The sequence below is a fragment of the Polyodon spathula genome, chromosome 10 (genome assembly GCF_017654505.1).
Source record: "Polyodon spathula isolate WHYD16114869_AA chromosome 10, ASM1765450v1, whole genome shotgun sequence".
NCBI lineage: Eukaryota > Metazoa > Chordata > Actinopteri > Acipenseriformes > Polyodontidae > Polyodon > Polyodon spathula.
The window spans coordinates 29,426,064-29,449,613 of record NC_054543.1 but is presented as its reverse complement, the minus strand read 5'-3'; the positions used below and the strand labels follow the sequence as shown (position 1 = coordinate 29,449,613).

General features: G+C 37.8%; 1 protein-coding gene across 4 annotated transcripts in view; it reads right to left on the bottom strand.

Annotated features, from left to right (window-relative positions):
* The window catches only part of LOC121322068 (striated muscle preferentially expressed protein kinase-like), a 140,042-nt gene that overhangs the window by 35,187 nt on the left and 81,305 nt on the right, over nucleotides 1–23,550 (bottom strand). For all 4 annotated transcript variants that reach the window (XM_041261560.1, XM_041261559.1, XM_041261562.1 and 1 more), the window contains 11 exons: nucleotides 17,967–18,227; nucleotides 16,266–16,424; nucleotides 15,792–15,981; nucleotides 14,020–14,249; nucleotides 13,390–13,509; nucleotides 9,834–9,938; nucleotides 9,444–9,650; nucleotides 8,218–8,341; nucleotides 7,417–7,589; nucleotides 4,334–4,446; nucleotides 13–181 (listed from right to left, as the gene is read on the bottom strand). In XM_041261560.1, the coding sequence (XP_041117494.1) occupies nucleotides 13–181; nucleotides 4,334–4,446; nucleotides 7,417–7,589; nucleotides 8,218–8,341; nucleotides 9,444–9,650; nucleotides 9,834–9,938; nucleotides 13,390–13,509; nucleotides 14,020–14,249; nucleotides 15,792–15,981; nucleotides 16,266–16,424; nucleotides 17,967–18,227 (1,851 nt within the window). The remainder of the gene's footprint in view (nucleotides 1–12; nucleotides 182–4,333; nucleotides 4,447–7,416; nucleotides 7,590–8,217; nucleotides 8,342–9,443; nucleotides 9,651–9,833; nucleotides 9,939–13,389; nucleotides 13,510–14,019; nucleotides 14,250–15,791; nucleotides 15,982–16,265; nucleotides 16,425–17,966; nucleotides 18,228–23,550) is intronic.

The window sequence follows — 23,550 nt, the reverse complement described above, 5'->3', positions numbered from 1 at the left end:
AAAGACACTTACTCTGGTGTACAGTGAGCTCTGCCTTGCAGGACACAGACCCCACCAGGTTCTTGGCAGTGCAGGTGTACACTCCCGAGTCTTCCTCCAGAGGGCTGAGAATCACCAGGGAGCATTCATTGTCATCATACACAAAGGTGAAGTGGCTGCTCTCAGACAGGAGGATGTCATTCTGAATGCAAAGGCACACATAGCAGGGAGTAAATACATCGTCCATATAAAAGTGAGTATACTATACACTTTCTGTACCCTACTTTACTAACATTTGCAATGTTTTTATTGTGACATGTCACAGCACACTTTTATAAATGTTATATGTATGTTTTTTTTTTTTTTTTTTTTTATAAAACTGATACCAAACTCTGTATGAGTTAATTAGGCATTGATTTAAAAATTGTATATCGCTATCGTGCACGTATTTTGATATCGATAATATTGAAGTCTTCCAAAGCACAGAAATATATAATAACACAATTGCAATATGAAACATATATACGATAACAGATATTTACATAAGAAAAGCAATAACTTACTTTAACTTAGCTTTGCTTCACAATACACATGGAGAAAAAACAAGGTCTTGTTATATTGTTTTACTATTCCATGTCATCATCAGCCACCTCAAGTAATTTAATCTTCTCTACATATAAATGCATAACACATCTAAAAGTATTAAGTATGGTGTCACGCTGAATGTTACATTATTTTGAGATGTGTTTTTATGTTTTAAAAGTACATATCATGTATAATACCAAAAGCTTACATTTTAAAAATACAAATAAGTATAAGAAATCACATGGAAAAATTGCAATGAACCATTGACGCATGCACATATCTCAAAATAATCCCAATCATGCTTAATGCAGCATGCAAATAGCATTTGGAACATTGTACGCACATTCTGAATAGAAGAAATATATAACAAACAAACATAATAAACAAGAAAATTGGCTTATATATATATATATATATATATATATATATATATATATATATATATATATATATATATATATATATATATATATATAAAAGCCAATTTTCTTGTTTATTATGTTTGTTTGTGTTAAGTTTGTTTTTAGGTATGTATCTCTTTAAGAAAAAGACAAGCCTGCTTTATCACATTTTGAACACAGGATAGTTTCTGGTAAGGGATTGGCCAGTGAGAGGAAACAGGTGAAGAAGTGGGAGAAGAGCATACAAAAGAGGGTACACAGGTTATGGATTTGTTGTTTTTTTTTATTTGTAGCTATTGAATGTGTGAAATACATTTGTTAATCGGGTTCTTAGAAAAAGAAAAGCGCCAGTCAATGGAATAAAATGGTTAAATAACACTATGTGTGACGTTTGCCTACGAGACAAACAAGGATTGGTATGCATAGGCCAGGGTTTGTTGTATCTTAATATAAAATAAACCTGCTTATACTGTGTTTGTATTTTTAGCAGTATTAGCAATAAAAAGTATGAATCTGTGAGTGTTTGTGAATTTTTTTAAACCCCACGTATCGCGATATGGAAATTATTATCAATATCGAATTATTGGTATCGTATCAAAATATCAATATTGTTGCCCACCGCTACGTCATACTATTGTGATGTCAGAGGTAAACAGTTAAGAAGTAAAAACAAGTAGTTTCAAGACTCAGGATTCCATGATTATTGACGTATTTTCTGCTCGGCCTGAATTAATTCAGGCCAGCCTGCATACACCTAGTTTCCATAGTCAAGCCAACTCGAGTGCACTCAAGTGCTCCCAGGTTAGCCTGAATTCTGTACTCTGATTTAAATTTTCCCAATATCATAATACAGTCTGCAGTGAATTTTCTGGAATAGTATCCATTGTCGTGTGTGGTGATAACAATGTTACAATGTCAATAAAGATGATACAGTAATCTGGTTACCTGGTTACTATCTGGCCACCTCTCACAATAACATGAGTGACACTTGTCCAGCTCACATAATAATTAGAGAAACTCAGGAAACCATGGAATCCCTCAAGATTCACGCTAACCTGGGGGCACTTGAGTGATATTAAGTGGTAAAACGAGGTATTAGTAGTGCTCACTGCTGCTGCTACTGACTTTGTTCAAGTAGTTTCATATTTATTTCACATTTTAATAGTGTTGCTTTCCCTTACATTTGTATGATATTTATAATTATTCTAAGTAGTGCTCACTGCTTCTACCATTGATTTTTTTCATATGACCTGGGAGAATGATTTGAGTTTTTTTTTTTTTTTTTTTTTTTTATCATTTGAAGCTACTTGTTAGCGTGAACTTTGTTTTGGTTATTCTGAAAAAAGGGAAAACTTTGCACTTGTATAAACAGAACTAACATTAGGAGACTAATATAATACCAGACAGGACCAACAGTAAAATACAGCAATACAGGCACAAGTGGAACAAATCGTACAAGTCGTAGCCCTGGATTCGGTAGCACATTGACACTTATATGGTGCCACGGAAATGTGATGGATTAGCAGTCTATATTGGTTCCCTTGTGATACAACTGATATACTAGCAACTTTTGTGCCTTTGTACAGAGCAATTGCCATTGCAATACCACTGCATTGCTATTAAAGATCATTTGTTAAAGGGTAAATGTGTGGGTGCATTAGCAGTAGAATTAGATATTTACTTTATTCACAGGGTCTGAAACAGACCACACAGCTGGAAACTACAGCAAGTCAGCAATTCTAATTCAGTTAAAAGAAAATCCAGGTGGGTTAAAAAGAATGAAACAAACGTCAGAGCAGCGGAAACACAGGGTTTGGATGGAACTCAGAGGCTGTCAAGAAGGAGTAATAACTGGCGGGATCTGCAGGATGAAAAGACTCCTAATGAAATTGTAAAACAAATTAGCAGAGACAGATTGAACAGTGGGAGCACTGCACTGAAAAGACGGATGGTTACAATCAGCAATCGACGCTGCTAGAGGAGAAGAGTGAAAGAGGACAAGAACCAGAAAGGGTTAGAGTCTGAATGTGAGATAGGTGACAACTTGCTGTTAGCAAGATAGAATTGATAACCCAATACCCGGGGGTCTGCCTTTAGCCTTTTTGACACTTACATCAATATATTAATTTAAGAAGAAGACCCAATAAGATGGGATACAGCTTTGAAAGAAGGATGCTATGCAATTTATATTCCTGTAATGATTATTAAGACATTCTGATATTCACAGAGTATTATGTAAGAATTCCATAATTATTAATAATTAATAATATATAGCTATTGAATATAATAGCATGCGTTTTCATAAAAAATTCATAAAAGATTTTCTATAGACATATATATATATATATATATATATATATATATATATATATATATATATATATATATATATATATATATATATTTTATATTTTGGGATAATTAACCACTAACAAATGCTTTACTGACATGGTTATTGACATACTACCATTTGCAATTTTTTTCAAGTATTGCAAGTATTCAGTAACTTTTGTTAAAAGAGGTCCAAAAGAGGTATTTACTAATGCCTTTAACACTCCTTAATAACCCTTTAAGATATGATTTGCATTTGCACCAAGGAGAGGCAACCTTTAATGATAAGTTAAGAGAACATGTTTTTAATATTTAAAGACATAAAAAAAAGCTATTAAACTGCCATCACTGAGTCATATGGGTTCCCATAGAAAATTCTGCTATTTTGTCCTGTTAAGGTTAATTTGCTTCAGAAATTAAAGCTCACAGCAGTGTTTGCTTGTTTCAGTCATACAAGATGCATGTGGCTCATTTTGCTACACAGTACACTCCTTGGTTAATGTATACCATTTGCCATTATTATTATTATTATTATTATTATTATTATTATTATTATTATTATTATTATTATTATTATTATTATTATTTTTCAACAGCACACAAAACACATTAAACATACCCCATATCCTTCTTCCAAAAAATAGGAAACAATCACATCTTTAAAACTTTTAACCATTAACTACTGAGATGAAAAGACATCAGCATTAAGAATTACTTTTTGTTAGGCCTAGATTTTAAAGCAGACTATTTGTCATAACAAGACGTTTGAGAAAATTGATAAATAAAACATTTTTGAGACTGTAATACTTTGAATTGCGTCTCCTTAAATATTTCAAATTTAACAGTATTCAAAATAGTTTTTTTAAAGCTGTTTCCTAAAATTAAAGGTCTTTGTAATTGACTGACTTTGACTGACTGAATTGAAAACATTCAATTATTAGAAATAGCTTGCATATAAGGGCTGTCAACTGTTTGTTTTTGTTGTAAAAATGGTTTAAAAAGTTTAAACAGACAAACACACGTAACACATAACATACCTTGTACCACATGATGTCTGGAACGGGTTTCCCATTAACCACCACAGCAAAACGAGACGTCTCTCCTGTGTTCACATCTATATCCTCCATGATGGATTCAAAAGTAGGGGCCGCTGGAATGAGATTGGAATGCATGCTTTGAGCTTGCATCATCCTCAGGGCAAAGTTACATCAGGCTTATTAAAAAACAAGGTGGGTCTGTGTAGCAATGTTGCCCCGCCCCTGTGTATTTCTGTGTTGTATGTTACGTGTTCTGTGTTAATGTTGGTGTATAGTCATTGGTACACGGGATATAAATGGGTCTGTGTAACACAAGTGTTTAAAATGTATATTTATATTTAGGCACAAGGATTTCACAGCACTTCACGTGCAGGTAAAATATAATATGTGAGCATGGGGAATTGCACTTTTTATTAATTCACGTGCAGTTGTACCGAGACTCCAATTGAATGATTGATTAGCAGTCGAGTCTCGGTACAGCTGCATAAAAGCAGCATGTTTTCACTCACTCGGGGTTGTGTGTTCCGTGAGTGTAGAACGTGTGTGCAGAGGCGAAAGTAAAATAATAGTTTTTTAGTTTATATAATATTTATAAAAGTAAATAATAATATCAGCTCAAAGTGTTTGTCTGTGTAGTCCGTTTTGTTTGTACATTTATTTTGGCTAAAGTGCCGTGTCCTGTGTTTTGTTTGTCTTTCAACCTTTTATTTTCTGTTTGTTCATTTATTAAAGACACAACCAAGTGCTCAACTTCCCCAAACTCCATTACATGGTGCCTCGCCTGCCTGAAGTAAGGGCTCTTCCCTGACATATGCTCCTATGAAGACCCTCTTTTTGTCCAGGCCTTTGATCAGGAGTGAGTGAATCCACCTAAAGGCTGTAACTTCATCATAGGCAGACCAGGATACCTGCCAAAGAAGGGAAGGGTGGTGCTTCGCCTGGGCCGAGCCCGGGCACTCCACCATGTGTAGCATCGTGCACGGGTCCCATCTACTACCGGGCCGAAGAGGAAAAACTGGAGGAGTGGCTGTCGCAGGAAAAAGGGGAAGAAGGAGGGCCAAGTTCCAGTGCCCACAAAGGGGAAGCCCCGCTAGCTCCAGAGCCACTGTTTCTAATATCCTTGAGGGAGATATGAGACAGGCTGGTGGACCCTGACGGAAGCATAAGGAAGGACCTCCCGTGGGCGATTTACCTGCTGTGGGGCTGAGATGAGGAGCTGTGGGAAGCCTGGCAACAGTAACACCACCCAGTGTCCCTCCCAGTCATTGCAGACATGGTAGTGTAACAAAGTGCCCGCCCCTGTGTATATTATCTGTTATGTGTTGCATGTGGTGTGTTTAAATGTTGGTGTATAGACATTGGTACACGGGATATAAACGGGTCTGTGTAACACAAATGTTTAAAAAATGTATATGTGTATTTAGGCACAAGGATTGCACAGCACTTCACATGCAAGTAAAATGTAGTAATATGTGAGCACGGGGAATTGCACTTTTTAATTCACGTGCTGGGATTCAAGTGAATAATTAATTGGTAATTGAATCCCAGCACAACAGTATATATAGATGCACGTTGTCACATACTCGCGTTTGGGTGTTCGGGAGTGGAGAATGGGAGATAGAGATAGAGATAGAGATAGAGATAGAGATAGAGATAGAGAAGTGTAAATATAGATTTCAATTGTTTGTGTAGCGTTCGTCCACTCTGTGTTTTGTCCGTGTCTATTCGTTTTGTTTGTCTGTTTATTTTGGCGCGAAGTGCCGTGTCCTGTCTTTTGTTTGTTAAACCCTTTTATTTTACAATAAACCGGCGCCAGCCAGCGCCATCATCATTTCATTTCATCCGTCCTGTGTTTTGTGTATTTCATTCCTTTTCCTGGTTCTGACGCCGCCCACTTCGGCCGTCTCTGTGACAGGTAGACACGGGGATGCCGCTACCAGCGTTGCCAAGAGCAGCATTTCCACTGCAAGGATTGCCCAGGCTGGAGAAGCCAGCTTGTGCACTGTCTGCATTTCCGCTGACAGCATTGCCACTGGCAACATTGCCGCCCATGGGTCCATTGATGTCTCCACTTCTGGCCCAGGATCATGACCAAGACTGTTGGTTTTTTAAGGGGGTAGGTTGCCTTTAAGGCCATATTTGCTACACAAAAGGAGGGAGAAATGTGACGGGGTAAATCCTGCCTCTGTGTGTATATTATGTTTGTACTATTATTATTATTTGAATGTATTGTTTATGTGTGTAAAAACACGTTATTTTATTGTTATTTCGTTTTCAGCATGAATGGGGTTAAACTTCTCCATCCATGCTAAACTCGTGCATAATGTGAGAGACTCCAGATTTGATCAATATTACTAATTTGGAGACAGTCACATGTATAAAAACATGCAGCTTTGGCTGATCGAGGTTGGTGTGTTCAGGAGCGGAATGGGAGTCGTGAGTAGGCAAGAAACTTAAAGTGAACCCTAATATAAACAATTTCTACACATGCTGGGTATAAACCAGCGAGATGCTTGTTTGTTCCGTGTCTGATTTGTCAGTTTATTTTGGCAACTGTGCTGTTTTGTTTTGTAAAGTGTTTTGTTTTGTTTAAACCTTTTATTTATTATTAAACAAGCAAAAGTGCTTTCATACCCTGCAGTACTGACTGTATGTCCATTCTCTTCCGGGTCAGACATTACCACCAGCCATCCTGGTCACAGGCACTCATACATGTTTCCTCTCTAATTTAGCTTGTCCCCATGTAACTCTTCTGTGTCTTACTTCTTACTAATGTATTTCAAACATCCACTAGGGACAGACAGTTGCAGGGGGACAGGTTAATCGTTACAATCTGGTCTACCAGATGCAGAAAATACATGTTTGAGAGCCTGTTTGAAGCCATAGGGATGATGTTAGCTTCTAAGTTTTAAAAAGTCACCAGAAAATGATATATCATTACTCAAAATAAGTAGAAGAATTGTTGAGATACCTTACCAAGTTGCTCTTTAAGGAAAGCACTCCAACGTATAGTAAATGTATGAGGATTGGAAATTGCCCACATTAGACTGGCCAAACTGTACATGCCTAGGAAAGATCCTCACCTGCAATTTCAAGTGAAAATGCACAGCTATCGCTGCCGTAGTGGTTACTGGCAGTGCAGGTGAGCTCTCCCACATCACTGCTCCTAATCCGCATTATCCTCAATGAGTGCTGGTCATCATCAGGCATGCTCATCTCAAACAGACCTGGCGTGTTTACCAAGATACTGTCATTCCTACAACAACAGGGTGTTACTGTTAAAAATACAGGTTTTAAGTCAATTGGCTATTTTATACTGCTGTTATGCAGAAAATATTCACCGCACCAACTTATCTTGTTTTAGTACTTGCATTATTTTGATCAACAGGGAATTTTTATGTCAGAGAACATTTACAAGTTAACAACAATAATAATAATAATAATAATAATAATAATAATAATAATAATATATAATAATAATAATAATATACGAGGGAAGATGATTCTAAGTAAAATACAACTGCATTTTCCACTTTCCCTTAAGATGAAAATGGCAGAAAATGATTATATGTCATAAGCTATCATAGTATGTCCACAATAAACTAGAACACTACCAAGCACCTAAAAACTAGCCTATTATATTTTACTGTAATAACTAGCGTAATATATCATTTAAAGAGATAGACACATGAGTGTAAGAAACAATGGCTTCCATTTCTGGCCCCCTAGTGTTAATCCAGCACTGAGTATCACCATCATAATTAATGGATTAAGTACTTAGTCACAGGTTCAGCTGGTTCAATAATGAAGGCCGTGGTTGCAATAAAGGCCTGGTCTGGAGGGTGCCTGCCCCTAGTATGTGGAGGTAATTGAAGGAGAGCTACCTCCTCCATGTAATCCCTGCGAGCACATGATTCAGGCTGATGGTAATGCAGACTGGCTGGTTCTCTATTAGATAAACCACGTCCGGTTTGTCTAGGATAACTGGTGCCTCCTCCAGGTAGGGGCCTGCAGGTACAGAGCAGAAGGTCAGTTCAGGGAAGTTATCACATAATTAAACCTTTAGACAAAATCAAATATGACTGTTTAAATAGCTACAGAATTCTCTGTTTTAACTGGTTCAAGTCATTTTCAACATTTTCTTCTGTAAAATGAACTATATAATTTAAAATTAGAGATGTATCTTTAAGGTCACCTCAGCAATAAATAAATAAATAAATTTTAAAAACCTGCTCACAACTAAGGCAACTTTTCTAGCATCCTCATTTGCTCCCACTGATGGCAATTTAAAGTCACCTTCAATATGAAGCCATAACAAAGGCCGCCATTAGTTGTTGCTTAATTACCTCTAAAAAGACCAACTCATTGTAAACTAGCAAACCCTCTGAAAACATGGAAAGAAACATGATATGAATTACTTGCACATTCAATTTAGAAGACACAGTAAATTAGAACAGCTTGCATATGTCTATGACAAATGTTTTTAATATGCACCGTCAGTGGAAAGGCCTCTCCCTTTATTAAGGCCACATTTTGTTAGTCCCTTGGTCGCCCTAATAGTAAGGTTTCATAGTAATGCTATATCTTGAGCCCATTTTGGGCAATCAAAAGGTAAAACTAACAGTCAGCAAGAATTGTGTGATTAAACTGTGCATTGCTGTGCAGTGCTCCAAATTTCTTTTAGTACATAATTTTGTAAAAAAAATAAAATAAAATGTAAAAAGTAAAGCCAGACAGATAAATAACTTTCTTAATATAATAAGTTCCTAGTGTTGCTGGATTTAAAACATTATGTGTATGCATAGAAATGTTAAGCAACCCAACCACTTGTGGACCATGGAATTCACAAAGAACACACAAACATCTGCTGTGGTCAATAGAAAAACGGCAGAGGCAACTGGTCCAGAAAAATGTGTAAGAAATACTATGAATGAGGCAGAGCTCAAGCATGAGGTCTGTATGCAATTTCAACTGTGAAGTAATGTGTGTCTGTTGACCAGAGTTGCCACTGGCAGCTTCATTAAAATGGCATGGGCCTTGGATACAGTAACCCTGACTTGTCATGATTGCAAGTGATGAAGAGGCTTGTGGTTGCACACAGAATGCTCACCTCTATCGACCAGCTGTACTAGTTCTGTAGCTGGAGAAGGTTTGCTGTGGGCCTTGGGGGTAGATGACAGCACCCTGAAGGCATAAAGAACCCCCTTGGAGAGACTGTGAACTGTGTATGAAGTTTTCTTCAAGTTGGAGACTATTGTGCTCCACTGGTTCGTCCCTACCGCTTGCTGTTGGATGGTGTACGTCAGTGAGCTGGCATCTGAGACAATGAAAGCAAATACCGTTAGAGCAAAAAAGTGCTACTGTAGTTCCAGGGATAGGACTAAGTCTTTACAGCAATTGAGCTCAGTCATGTGGTACTGCAGTTAAAGCAATCTGTACTGGGATTAGCTACACCTTTAAATAATCTTGAATTAATACATGAAAGCCCACAGACTGGTACCTATGCTGGCATCCAGTTTCTTTGGTTTCTTCCACCGCAGGGTGACAGTTTTGCCTGTTATTGCTTCCACTACAGGTGGCCCATCTGGGGGGTCTGGCAGGACATCTGGAAACAACACAGAGCAGCTCAGATAATGCACTGGGGTCTCCTATACAAACGCTCATATAAGTTCTCAAGCACATGCTCTCATTCTGTCTTTGTTAATTGTTTTAACTTGCATAAAGCAGCACTGAAGTACCATTGTCATTTATTGGAATAAATGAGCCGGCTTTCTTGTTCAACTTGGAGGGAATCCAAATTCATTCACACTGGTTTCATGAACAGCTTCCTGAATATCTGAATAAATGTATACATTCTTATTCTTTGATATACATAACATTTGCAATTGCATTTTTTTTAAAACAAAGATAACAATAAGAATATCAATTATTATCTGCAGTTGCAGTAACAGTAGTACTAGTTGCAGTAATAGGAATTATTAATAGTAGTATTAGTGGTAGTAATAGGAGTGACAGTAGTAGTATTAGTTGTAGTAATTGGAGTGACAGTAGTAGTATTAGTTGTAGTAATTGGAGTGACAGTAGTAGTATTAGTTGTAGTAATTGGAGTGACAGTAGTAGTATTAGTTGTAGTAATTGGAGTGACAGTAGTAGTATTAGTTGTAGTAATAGGAGTGACAGTAGTAGTATTAGTGGTAGTAATAGGAGTGACAGTAGTAGTATTAGTGGTATTAATGGGAGTGACAGTAGTAGTATTAGTGGTAGTAATTGGAGTGACAGTAGTAGTATTAGTTGTAGTAATAGGAGTGACAGTAGTAGTATTAGTTGTAGTAATTGGAGTGACAGTAGTAGTATTAGTGGTATTAATGGGAGTGACAGTAGTAGTATTAGTGGTAGTAATTGGAGTGACAGTAGTAGTATTAGTGGTAGTAATATGAGTGACAGTAGTAGTATTAGTTGTAGTAATTGGAGTGACAGTAGTAGTATTAGTTGTAGTAATAGGAGTGACAGTAGTAGTATTAGTTGTAGTAATAGGAGTGACAGTAGTAGTATTAGTTGTAGTAATTGGAGTGACAGTAGTAGTATTAGTTGTAGTAATATGAGTGACAGTAGTAGTATTAGTTGTAGTAATAGGAGTGACAGTAGTAGTATTAGTTGTAGTAATAGTCAAATTCATAGTTGTAGTAATAGTAATTGCAGTAGTCAAAGTAGTCATAGTATTAACAGTTTAGTTTAGGGGTATATTATAAATACTCAATACTACACATTAAATGTGTAATACATGTGTAATAAATTACCAATATTAGACAGGTATTAATTATAATAACAAGATGTAACAACAGTTGAAAAAATAAGGCATTTATAAGAACCATTACAACCCTTTTAATTATTAATACAGTCTGTAGACTAGTGAAGTATCAATGCATGTTATTGTAATAAACTGGTATCCCTGGTTCATCATCATAATAAACCATTGACAGTTATAGCTGCTTTATGAAAGCACTTAATAACCTTGTATTTAATAACCCTGAAATTAATAATAATCAATTTAAATGATACATTCTGGCATATGCAGCCTGCATATAGATTCAGTGAAAACCAGGCTGAAATCATTGAGACGCAATTGTCAGGATTTTCAAAAGATAAATGATAACTCCAGTGTTAATCAAGAGATCGGTATGTACCATTGATTTTGGCGTTTTCAAACAGCCATTGTGTTTATTTCGTTATTAAATAATCGTCCTAATGTGATTTCCAAAATTCTGTTGATATAAGAAATAATGTTAATATCTTAATCTTGCGACTATTTCTTTTGTTTGCATGGGAATTTAAAAGCAAATCTGTGTTGTCATTATTTATCAGGAGTTAATATGCACTTGGAAAAAGTGGATTTTAATTAATGAAAGAGTATATAACTCACCTTGAAACATCATTTAACAGACGACGTCTGTGATGCCAACGATACAGAGAGAGAGTGTACAGGACCAAGCAATTTACAGACAACCTCGATAATTCAATATTTGTAGTTACGAAAGTATTTTTTCGGTTTTCTATACTTGTGGTTATGAATGAGATTTATTAACTTTTATGTTAACCATTTGTAACCTCACGGAATGTTTTTTATATTGCTAAAGTGATTACCGTTGTTTGCAATCAGCGTAATGTTGCTACCAATAAATTATCAATGCAACTGTAGCCTATTTGAATTCTGCATACGTACTTTATATGGCAGCTGATATTTGTATATTCTGAATTATACAACTGGAATCTTGGTATAGAAAACGTCATATTAAATATTAAAATAAAGTTTTCTTAGGTGATTGCAGATTTGCAATGCGTCCTTGGCTTTTAATAGCTGTGTCTTATCCACACAAGAGCGAAGAACAGATGTCAAGGACACATAGCGATGCACTAGGAATGTGATCGAGATCGTTGACATGGATTTTGCCTAAACATATTTGATAATGTTATCAGACTCCCCATACACTTTATGTACAATGTACACATTCTCTGTCACAAGTTTCTACACATACAAAATGTTCTCATAATACTGGAAGTGTTCAGTGGCTACTTCTAATCATGTTGAGTTTACTTATTGCATTGGCAGGCTAAGAGTAATAGAGAAAATTCATGATTATAAGAATTCAGCAAACAATTAAATATAAAGAAATTGTGTACTGGGTTAGGGAGTTTTATCGTAATTTTAAAAGCTTAATAAATATATAATGAAGTGTTACAGTACATGCATGGTATACATGTATAATAACTAAGAACAAATACCAATGGCACTTGAAACGTATGTATTTATAGCCTACAATAACTCATACTAAAATACATACAAAAGTAGATGTCATCATAACAAAAAAAATTCCAACTAATATACAAAGATGGCTTAAGTTTTTTTTTTTCTTTTTCTTTTAATTGCAAAATGCACATTAAGAGTTACCAAAAATAGCAAAAAATATAGCAAATTGTGGCAAAATCTCCGCCCTCATGAGGGTAAATTACTAATGGGTTTTAATTATTATTATTATTTGTTATTAATCTGTGCCATCAGATCATTGTAAATCATCATTTTATATGTGAAGTGTTCTAAATAAATGTACATTCTGCATGACAAATTGTACAATTTTATATGAAGTTTACAAATTATTTTTTATTTCATGTATACTGGTAGTTTCCGTAACAGCGAATTATGCTTCCATTCATTTTTTTTTTTATCTTGTTAACAGATATTTTGAATTCCCCTTATCTAGTAATTGAGACAGGAAGTGATGTAAGTGATCTGCGAAAATTAAGCTTTTTAACGAGAAATGGGTTCATTAACAACCTCATCGACTCAATTTCAAAGCATTAATGGATTGATTTAATTAACACGTTTCTTTTGAAAATCACTTGCTACTAAAGCACTCGTTACTATACCACAATTTTGATATAATAACACTTTGGTTTTTGAAAATCCTGTCTAATATTTCTAAGAACAACAAATGTACAATAACCTTGTACGAGAACAGACTCGTTATCCAAAGGGCTAGGTTAACAATGAATGCACTTACCTGTCACGTACAAATGAGCATAGCATGTGGCCTTCCCGACCTTGTTTGAAATGACACTTTTATAGACGCCTCTGTGAGCATGTGTGACTGAGCGGATAACCAAGCTATGAATGTCTCTATCTGCATGGGAAAAAAGCGTTGGAGACGGAGAGTGTTAGTGCCGGGAGAGGGGCAGTTTACCCACATTAACAGCAATGACAGGAGGGGAACGGTACACTATAGTAGCACCCATTTAAACACTTGCTTTTCATATTAGCTGTCACTAGCTTACTCAGGTGGAAGAGAATCATAGGTACCCTATCCTCTAAAAGAAAGTACTGGTACAGAATTGATAAAGAGATGCCATTTTACGTTAAGACACAACAATCATTAGTATAAATCTATCAAAATATTTTATAAATCTTAAATATAAGCTATGGTGCTGTATTAAACTATTCATAATATTTGAGATTAATAAAAAAAATAGGATCCTTTCTAATGTTTTAGACATTTTTATTTACTTAATTACGTTAAAGGTACTGGCACTGTTATATTTTTGATTTGCACATATATCATTTTTGCTTTTAGGTACATGAAAAATATTCATACATTGACAGAAAGTTAGATAGAAAATCTAAACATTCCGCTCACACTGAGTCATCTTCCTGTCATCAGCGCTGTCAATCTTCTGGCCGTTGTGGAACCAGGTGATGGTGGGGTAGGGCAGGCCCGCCACCTTGCACTTGAGAACAGCCTCCTTGCCCTCAACCACGTCCATGTCGTGGAGTGGTTTAACAAAGTCCGGCATGGTGAACCGCTCCACCTCGCTCTCGGGAACCTCCGGCTCCTCAGGGATCGAAGGCATCTTCTCCAGCTTTGCACTGCCAGTAAAAGTTAACACAGCAAGACTGCAGTTACAGGATATGCTAAAAGCACTTTTATTTGCATCCATTGGGAAACACTTGTTGTATTTGTGTAATTAATCACTTTCACACACTTTGATAAATTAATTTAATGATACGACCCCTTTGTATTTTGTGAAGAAAAACTATTTTTCAATGAAATGGATATAACTCATTGTAATGCACAACTGGCTTTAGGAAACATTTCAATAGATGCCTATAGTGCCCATGTGGCAGGGGTCTGGGTTGAAGAAGCCATGGCGTAATTACTGCAGCCACACCATCGGAAATCTAAATCAAGTGGAGATTACGGTTTTGTTCTGCGATGTATCAACTAAATTAACAACTGAACAAGTGTGTGGTTGTGACAGAGATCGAATGACGCTTGATGTTAGATCTCCTTCCCAACCGGTGAGGGCACTAGAAAGAAGGAACAGAGTAACCTTAAACAAATGGCAAGACAATTTATTCCGAAGGGTAAGTGGAAGTCGGCCGTTTAGGAAAGGGGCGGAGCTACGGCACCCAAGCTCACTGACCCGGACGGTAAACGGCGTGGCATCTGAGGATTGGAGGAGCAGATGCATTCGTTAACCTAGGGGTCATGGGCAAGGGTATGAATAGGGGGGGCGTGGGTTTGTGATCTGTTCCTTTGCATAAGGTTAAGCCAAATAACCAAGAAGGAGCCTGTCTTGTGTATACAAAAAACCGTGAGTGTTCTGCTTGTCTGTGTATTAACACTGTTTGTCTTGTGTGTCGTTTCTCACCAAGAATACTGAGCACGATCCGGAGCTGCAGCCGCAGGCCAGCATAAAACCCGGATATCACCACTCACCTTTTACACTACAGGAACTGTCTTTTGCACCACGAGCACAAAATTATACACTGTCGGAACTGTGACTGTGTTTTGTGTTTTGTGTGGGTGAAAGAACTGGACTTTGAGTTATGGGTCAAACCCGTGGGATTATAATCAGAAGTGATACACGCCGCTGTACCACTTCCAACATTATTATTATTTGCAGGTTTGCTATAAGGCTCTGGACATTGAATTAATTTAATAAACACCCTTGCACCTGTATATCATCGTCTGTGTCATTTATCCACTCTGCACTGCACTCACCTGCACGTATTCACCACTTTGCCACAGTGGTTCACTGGTTTTATCCCTTAATAACTGAAAATACAAGATCCTCTCCAGGGTTTGCTGGTGAATTAATGTCCATTTTTTGACATCCCCTGCCTAGTGGGGTTTGTTTGTCTTTTTTTACAGCAATAATATCGAGATCAACTATTTTACAAAACTCATCTCTCCAACTTGACTGGAGCTTTCTTGGTCCCCACACATTAGTTTCCATGACCGTTTATTTAAACCAGAATTCTAAAATGGGTAAGAAACAGTATTATAGCCAGGGTGTCAGGGACTTTCTTCTCAGCTTTGTCTCACTGCATTGACCAATAATAGGGCAGAAAGACAGTAGTATCTGAAGTTCATACTAACCCTTATGGATATGAGAGATTTCTTACATTTGTAAGGAGATAGCTGGGCGAGGCTCCTGCACATATAGCTCAGCTGAGCACTCAGTCTCTCCATGGCTGTTCTTGGCTATAACGGTGTAGAAGCCTTCATTCTCATTGCTGACATGGGAGATAATTAAATAGTGGAGCCCCTTGTCCTTCAGGATATGGATATTCTCACTTTCTTCAACCACTTGATCTGTGAGAGAAAGCAGAAACACAGGAGTATACTTCATGCTATAGCCGTATTGCACTTTTCTGTGTGGCAGTTCAAATGTTTTGTGTTTTATCAACACTTTGGTGTTTTAATGCTCATTTTTGTTTTATTGTTGAACTCCTGGACAAAGATACAGCTTTATTGGAGTACTATCTTCTCTACTGATTTTCGGTAAACTTTAATAAAATACATTTCCTACTTAAACGCAGTTGCTCTTCAAGGGGGGGGGGGTGGAAAGAGGAGGGGAGGATGCAAAGCCTGCTCACCGAAGTGACTCCAGGTGACCTGTGGAGGAGGTGTCCCGCTGACTTTGCAGCCGAATCGAGCTGTGCGACCCTCGATCACCTCCAGGACATCCAACTTCCTGGTGAAGAGAGGCTCGATTGAGGGAATGACTTTGAGATTGGCGCTGGAGGTCAACTCCTCTGTGAGGGCGAGAGAACTGGGATCAGATACTACAGTACAGTATGGCCCTGCTTTAGTTAGTTCAAAAATCTATTCACAATTTATAAGAAAGGTATAATACAAGTAATAAAAAAGTATAATATAATATGACCTGATCTAATTTGCTACACATTACTAAAGTAACATCTTTAACCCAATTTCAATAATGTGATCCTTGGAGTTGATAACAATAATGGTGTTTGCTGAACACTTAGTTGGCCTATTTAATTAGTTCATAAATAGGGTACTGCAGTATACTGCCTAACCATTAACACAAAAATCAAAATATGTATTAATACTTTAGTAAGCTAACTACAAAAGAGTTCCTTATAAAATCAAAACTATTTTATGATACAGCATGTATAATCCTATGCCAAATATATTCATAATGTATTCTTTGCTATATGTCTTAAACACATTAGAACATAAAAAAGTTTGGGAATGAGAAACGACCATTTGGTCCAACAAGGCTCATCCCTTTTAGCACACCATGCTCCCAGACTAGGGCAATCTGATTTAATAGGACCGAATCAAGTCGTTTTCCTAAATGTGCCCAATGTTTTAGATTCTATTGTGCCACCTGGTAGAATATACAGTGCTCCCCCTTTATAAAGTGTCCCTTTATACTGTGAAACAGGTTAAAAGGCAATACGGTCATGGCTCCCGTTTGCCCCATAATGCCATTACTCTAACACTAGTATTCTCGTTATAAGGCAGAACACAAATAGCAGCGTCTCTTAACTATGGCTCCCGACTACAGCGTTATAAAGGGGGAGCACTGTACCTTGATTTATGTCTTGGTGGTTTTTATTTTAGTTTGGACAATGGCTAATTTATTTTTGGATTAATTATTTGTATCTTTTATAAATGTATTACAAATGCATTCACCAGTACAAGTAATACACAATCTGAAATTAATCCTGAAAATTATACACACTGCGTGACACCAAGTCTAGTGATTTGTGCCTGGGATTCTTGTGCTTCTGTATTTCATTAGTTGTTAACTGTGGTTCATTTGCTGTGTTTTTTTTTATGGGTTATAAACATCACAGATCAACTGTGCCAATCAGATTCAGAGTAGAGCAGTCATTATCCTACAGAATATGCCTGCTAAAGCTAACAGAACTTAAGAGTCTTGAAATTCGCTTTATAGATCAACATAAACTTGAAACATCATAAGCGATACAGGCCAAGTGGTAATGTTAATCAGGGTTTTATTTCCTCTCTGCCATCCACTTTAAGAGAATTCCAAACCTCATTATACTGCAATAACAGCACAATTCAGTTTGGATAAAGAAAATGTCAAAACGTCTCCCATTCCCTGCACAGCCTGAATGGTTGATTCTGTTGAAGTCCAAAGCACTTATCAGATAATAACTAATGCTACAGGATACATCAAGGTTACATGGAGACAACTCTTTCCCTTACTAGTATAAAAACCTAAATATCAAGCCACATATGCGCCCTCTAGCCCCCTCACACCTTGCTTCCACAGCGAAAGCATGTTGGGGAGTTTTACTCACCTTTGGCAGTGCTCAGTTTGCAGGTGTACGTGCCGCTGTCATCTTCATGCACCGAGTTCAGAAGCAGTTTGCATCTCCTGCCGTCGAAATGCATCTTGCAGTTGAGCAGGGCTGGCTGAACCAGTTTGTCATTGGAAAGCCAGTCTACGTCGACATCCAGGGGCCCAGAGATAAAGCACTCAAAGACCGCCATCTCACCTGCCTTCACCGTCACATCTCGCATCTGCCTCAATATCACCAGGCTTGGCTCCATGGGAGGGGCTGAGGGGAGGGGTTGCACAAAGTCACAGATTGCTAAGGAAGGCGCTGGCCTTTTTGTTTGGTTTAAAAAGATGATTCACCAGGTTAGCCTGAACTGAGAGGCCCCAGGACATCACCTATGCTGGAGATGGCCTGTTATACACTGGAACTGGAAGGAATCATTTCAACAGTGACATTGTTGGGATGTTCATATGTGGAATCTCAAGAGAATAATCCCTCTTTTATTTAACTTAAAGAGACGTATTTTAGGACATGGGAGTGCATGAGAGACAAGAATGATTTCACTAGCTATAACCCCTTTATTGTATTTTTGTGAACATATTTGGTTATTATAGCCGCCATGTAACAGCTGTCTTCTCAATAAGCTGAACAGTCATTTGTTATTTTGTTAATCGGCCCATATGCATAGTTCTAATGCTGTAGTTAAACAGCTTAGCAGTACTACATGGAAAAGTAGTGGTCCACATGAGGTGCTTCTCATTGTTCTCAATTGGTCTGTGGTTTCAAACCCTGTCGGCTGTGTTTATGAGGGGTAATGTTCTCTTCTGAGGTGTCGAAGCACCCAAAACTGTCTGGCTTTCATTGTGCAAGATGCTGCTGGCATCAAATGAATCATTCAGCAGTGGAGGAAGATAAGACATTTAGTTTATGACTCTTTTTAAAGGCATTCTTTGTCAGTGGGGAAGTTTGTGAGTAGAAACCAAGTAAATGCATAGACAGAATGATATTATGATTCACTCTGACGCTACACAGATGTCAATAGGGTAAATTGCTTCAACTGTACTCGCCACCTTCACACCAGACAGATTCCTCAAGTTAAAAAGCTGCTAACCAAATCCTTCAGATTGATTTCTTACTCTTTATGTACTTGTGACAGAGATTGAATGATTCTTGGTGTTAGATCTCCTTCACGACCTATGATTGGGGCGCTGTGTAAAGGGAACAGAGTACCCTGGACTAAATGGCATGACAATTAATTCCTGGAGTTAGGTGGAAGTCAGCCATCTAGAAAAGGGGCGGAGCTACGGTACCCAAACTCAATGACCCGGTAGGGAAATGGCGTGGCCCTCGTTGCCCTCGTTAATCTAAGGGTCATGAGGGAGGATATATAAGTATAAGGGGTCGTAGTGTAAGTGATCTGTTCCTTGGTAAATGGTTAGATACAACCTACAAGGAGCCTATGTTATTTGCTGTGAACCGTGAGTTTTGTCTTGTGTGTTTAGTGTACGTTGTAAATGTTTGTCAGTCTGTCTTTAAACTAGACTGCCAGAAACACGATCCTGAGCTGTAGCACAAGCCAGCATCAACTCGGACATCACTTTCACCCCTGCATTCGCAAAGAATTGTATTGCAGCACTGGCACTTATTCACTGTCACTAAAAACTGTGTTTGTGTTCTGTGTTTAGTGTTGGTGTACGACAACTGGACTTTTTGGCTGCGGGTCAAACCCAGGGATTACAAATACCGAGAGATACACACCGCTGTATCACTCCAACATTATTATTTACAGGTGTTCGCCATAAAAGGCTCTGGACATTGCTAATCAAATCAATAAACACCCTTGCACCTGGAAATCATTGCCTGTCTATTTTGTATCCACTCTGCACTGCACTCACCTGTATTCACTTTCCACTTTGCCACAGTACTGTGTTAGCAAAATTATCAGTGAACCATCTTTTCTTGTGCTTGATTATTTAACTTTATTAATCTTGTTTACATAAATTAAATGTTAAATTAAATGTTTCTTCCTGGTAACCCAGAACATCATGTGCTGTGTGGCAGATTTACTCCAGGGATCTAGTTACTACAATCAGATCAAGAGATTGTACAGTAAGAATGATTCTGATGGTCCCATCCTGAGTAAAACTGTGTTATTTTAAGTGTCCATCAGATAATATTATATTACTTCACATTTTGTTTCTACAAGTAGAGTTTTGGGGTTTGGTAAATTTGTTAAAAAATATAAAAAATAAAAAGGTGCCAATGACAACCTCCACTAAAGAGCGTTAAGAATCTAGTCCTACATCATACATTAAGCAGAAATTAACCTAAATTGGACAACTGTTTTGATGAAACGCTTTTGTCAATGACCACTAACTGGCACTCTAATTATATAAATTGTTCCTTTTTATTACTAATGGAGATTTGTATACAGCTCAACAAATTTGAAAAGATATGACATTGACACTCACACACAGACACCAGGTTTTATACACTGATGTAATAGAGCTAGCTGAGACATTTGAGTCTTCTTTAGTATTATGTACAGCAAGCTGTGATATTGCTGACCTACCGATTATTATAAGAACGGCATTTTTATGAATAATGGACAACACTTTGCTTGTTCCAAAAGGCACAAGCCATAAAACAGAAGACAGCATTTAAACCATTTAAACAAGCAGGTGGACATCATAATTAAAGTAGGTTTGTAAGTGTGTGCAAATCAATTCATGCAAGCCCTAATGATGAGTTTCCAAATGCAATTAAGAGAGGGTGAACATTTCAATTGCTTACTCAGCCACATTGCAGAAGAAATGTGCTGCAAGGTTAATGAAATTTCCTTCCCTATTTAAATACATCTCTTTCACACAAATAGGTTTCACTGTAGTTGTACCAGCCTGACACTGCACTAGAACAGTTAATTGTGGTTAGAAACAGGTGCAACACAGTCAAGTACAATATTACATTAGTCACAGCTTTGTTAACCCTCTTGTTTTGTACCCAAGACTGAGCAGTTCATTTTGAGGTAACTATTTGTTGGTCTGTCTGTTTCAAAATCAGTACAAATCGTTTTGCTATAAATCTACTAAGGATTTCTATCTGTACCCTGAAATTAGCCTGTAAGAGTAGATCTTCCTATATCTGGTAACAGTTTGCTATACTATTTGTGCTTGTTTTGTTTGAGGTCGCTTTCTCTTCAGGACAGGGCAGGGTCAATGTGCTGCCAGCCTCGTTCTCTGGGGTCAAGCCACCAACCCTTCCTACAGCTGTGGAGCCCAACAAACCATGTCACACATCGTCGATGACTGCCCACTGACTACCCCAAGTTCCCTGGTGGACTGCCGGCTTTGCACCTTGCTGATGATGATGCCGTTCAATGGCATGGCACGACATGCATACGATAGAAGAAGAATGCTGGGGTTGTCCAATCTTTTGGTTTGAAATCTTTAGCAGACCATCTTCCTTTTCAGAAACCATATATATGGAAATACTAGTAGGCATGGGGCCTTGACAGTTGTGTTTCAAGATCCATAATTCTGAACAATCCACTGCACAGCCATATTCTGTCATCCTCTGGTGCAACAGCCCCACTTTCTTATTGACAGATACTTAATTTTGGTAACTGTGCAAAGCAGGCAATAGTCTATTGCAAATAGGTCTAAGTGTAAACGGATAATAATGTGAGGAATGTTAAAGTCATGGTGGCTATATAACATCCTGGAGTTCAATTTATTGTGTTCGAAATAAAGTCAGAAAGAAAAACAAGCTAAGTCTTCTCAGGACTCTCAAAAGAATGTCAAGAATGAGAGTCAGGCAGAGAGAGCTCTGTGTGTGTGTGTGTGTGGGGGGGGGGGGGGGGGGGGGCTGGCGAGGGGGCATTGCTTACTTCCCCTGTATACAGAAAACAGAAAACGCAGTCAGCAAGCTCAAGGTTATACTGCAGCACACAAACACACACAGGCACACGCACAATGGGAGATTGATGTTGATTTGTACAATTCCTTCCAAATACACCTGTGAGCACAAGTTACAAACAGTTACAAATCTGGAATGAAATAATTTCTGTATGTATATCAAGTGACAGTAAATTGGTCATAAGCAGCCATGGGAAAATAAGGTAGACTAGAACAATCAAGGTAAGCCACTGAATGTTAATGACTTGCTGGATTGATTTGAACATTTTTGTTTGCCTTCATAATAGTGGTGGAACTAAGCATGCACTATGACAGATTATTTTATCAAAGCATTACCCCCAAATACTGAAAACAACTGCCCAACCGGCAAATAACAGATCTATGAGCTAAATAAGGTGTAAGCACACATTTGTGTGATTTGCCATGTTAGGCAAACACTCTTAAAGTTTTGTCTTTAAACAGTATTTCCTCTGTTGTTTTCTACTTTTTTGGGGATCTCGACTATTTATAGTGATCCAATGTGCTTCGTTATGCAAATAACGAAATGCAGTGAGCATTAAATCCCAGACTGCTGTGTATGGAGGCAGTGCAGAAGAATGTCAAATAATTGTACTATTAGGGATTTTAAAATGGAAGTCTGGTTGTATCTGATACTTTTATTAAATACTGCATACGCATTCATACACACATACAGCTCATATGAAAAACATGCACAAGCCAATATAAACATTTTTGGTCGATGCCAAGCTTTAAGGGTCAAGCCATGTGTCCAGCGTGTGTCCGAATACAAGAGTGACCCCCGACAACAGCTGCAGGGGAGGCTCAACACAGTTCCCCAAGCAAAATGTACAGTGCATGGTCAGTCATTTTGTCAGACGTAGGATTACAAGACTTACTAGAAACTAGTTTTGAAATAAATGACCTGAGCATATGTTTAGGTTAAGGTCGCTTCCAAACAAAATTTGTAGTGACCGGCTAAGTCCAGTGCAACACATTTCCAGTGAAACCTGTGTGCTGGGTAGTTTCTATAAATAATAATATCACAGCCACCTGCTTTGCTTGACATGAGTGGAGTGGACATTTAAATGTGGATTTTTTTCCACTCATCTACACACCATATTCCACACTGTTAAGGGAAAAAAAAAGTTTTTATTGAGAAAAAAATTATGTAATAAAAATAAAAAACTGAAAGATCATAATTGGATAAGTCTCCACCCCCCTGAGTTAATATTTGGTCGAAGCAGCTTTGGCAGCAATTACAGCTGTGAGTCTGTTGGGATAGGTCTCTACCAACTTTGCACACCCAGATTTGAAAATATTTGACCATTCTTCAAGTTCCTTGGGTAGCGTTGATGGACGGCAATCTTCAAGTCATGCCACAAATTTTCGATTGTATTTAGGATAGGGGCTCTGACTGGGCCACAGACATTTACCTTTTTGTTCCTTAGCCACTCCAATGTAGCTTTGGCTGTGTGCTTTGGGTCGTTGTCATGCTGAAAGGTGAACTTCCATCTCAGTTTCAGCTTTCTTGCAGAGGGCAAGTTTTCCTCAAGGACTTCTCTGTACTTTGCTCTATTCATTTTTCATTCTATCCTGGCAAGTGCTCACTCCCTGTCAATGAGAAACATCCCCATAACATGATGTTGTCACCACCATTCTTCACAGTAGGGATGGTGTTCTTTGGGTGA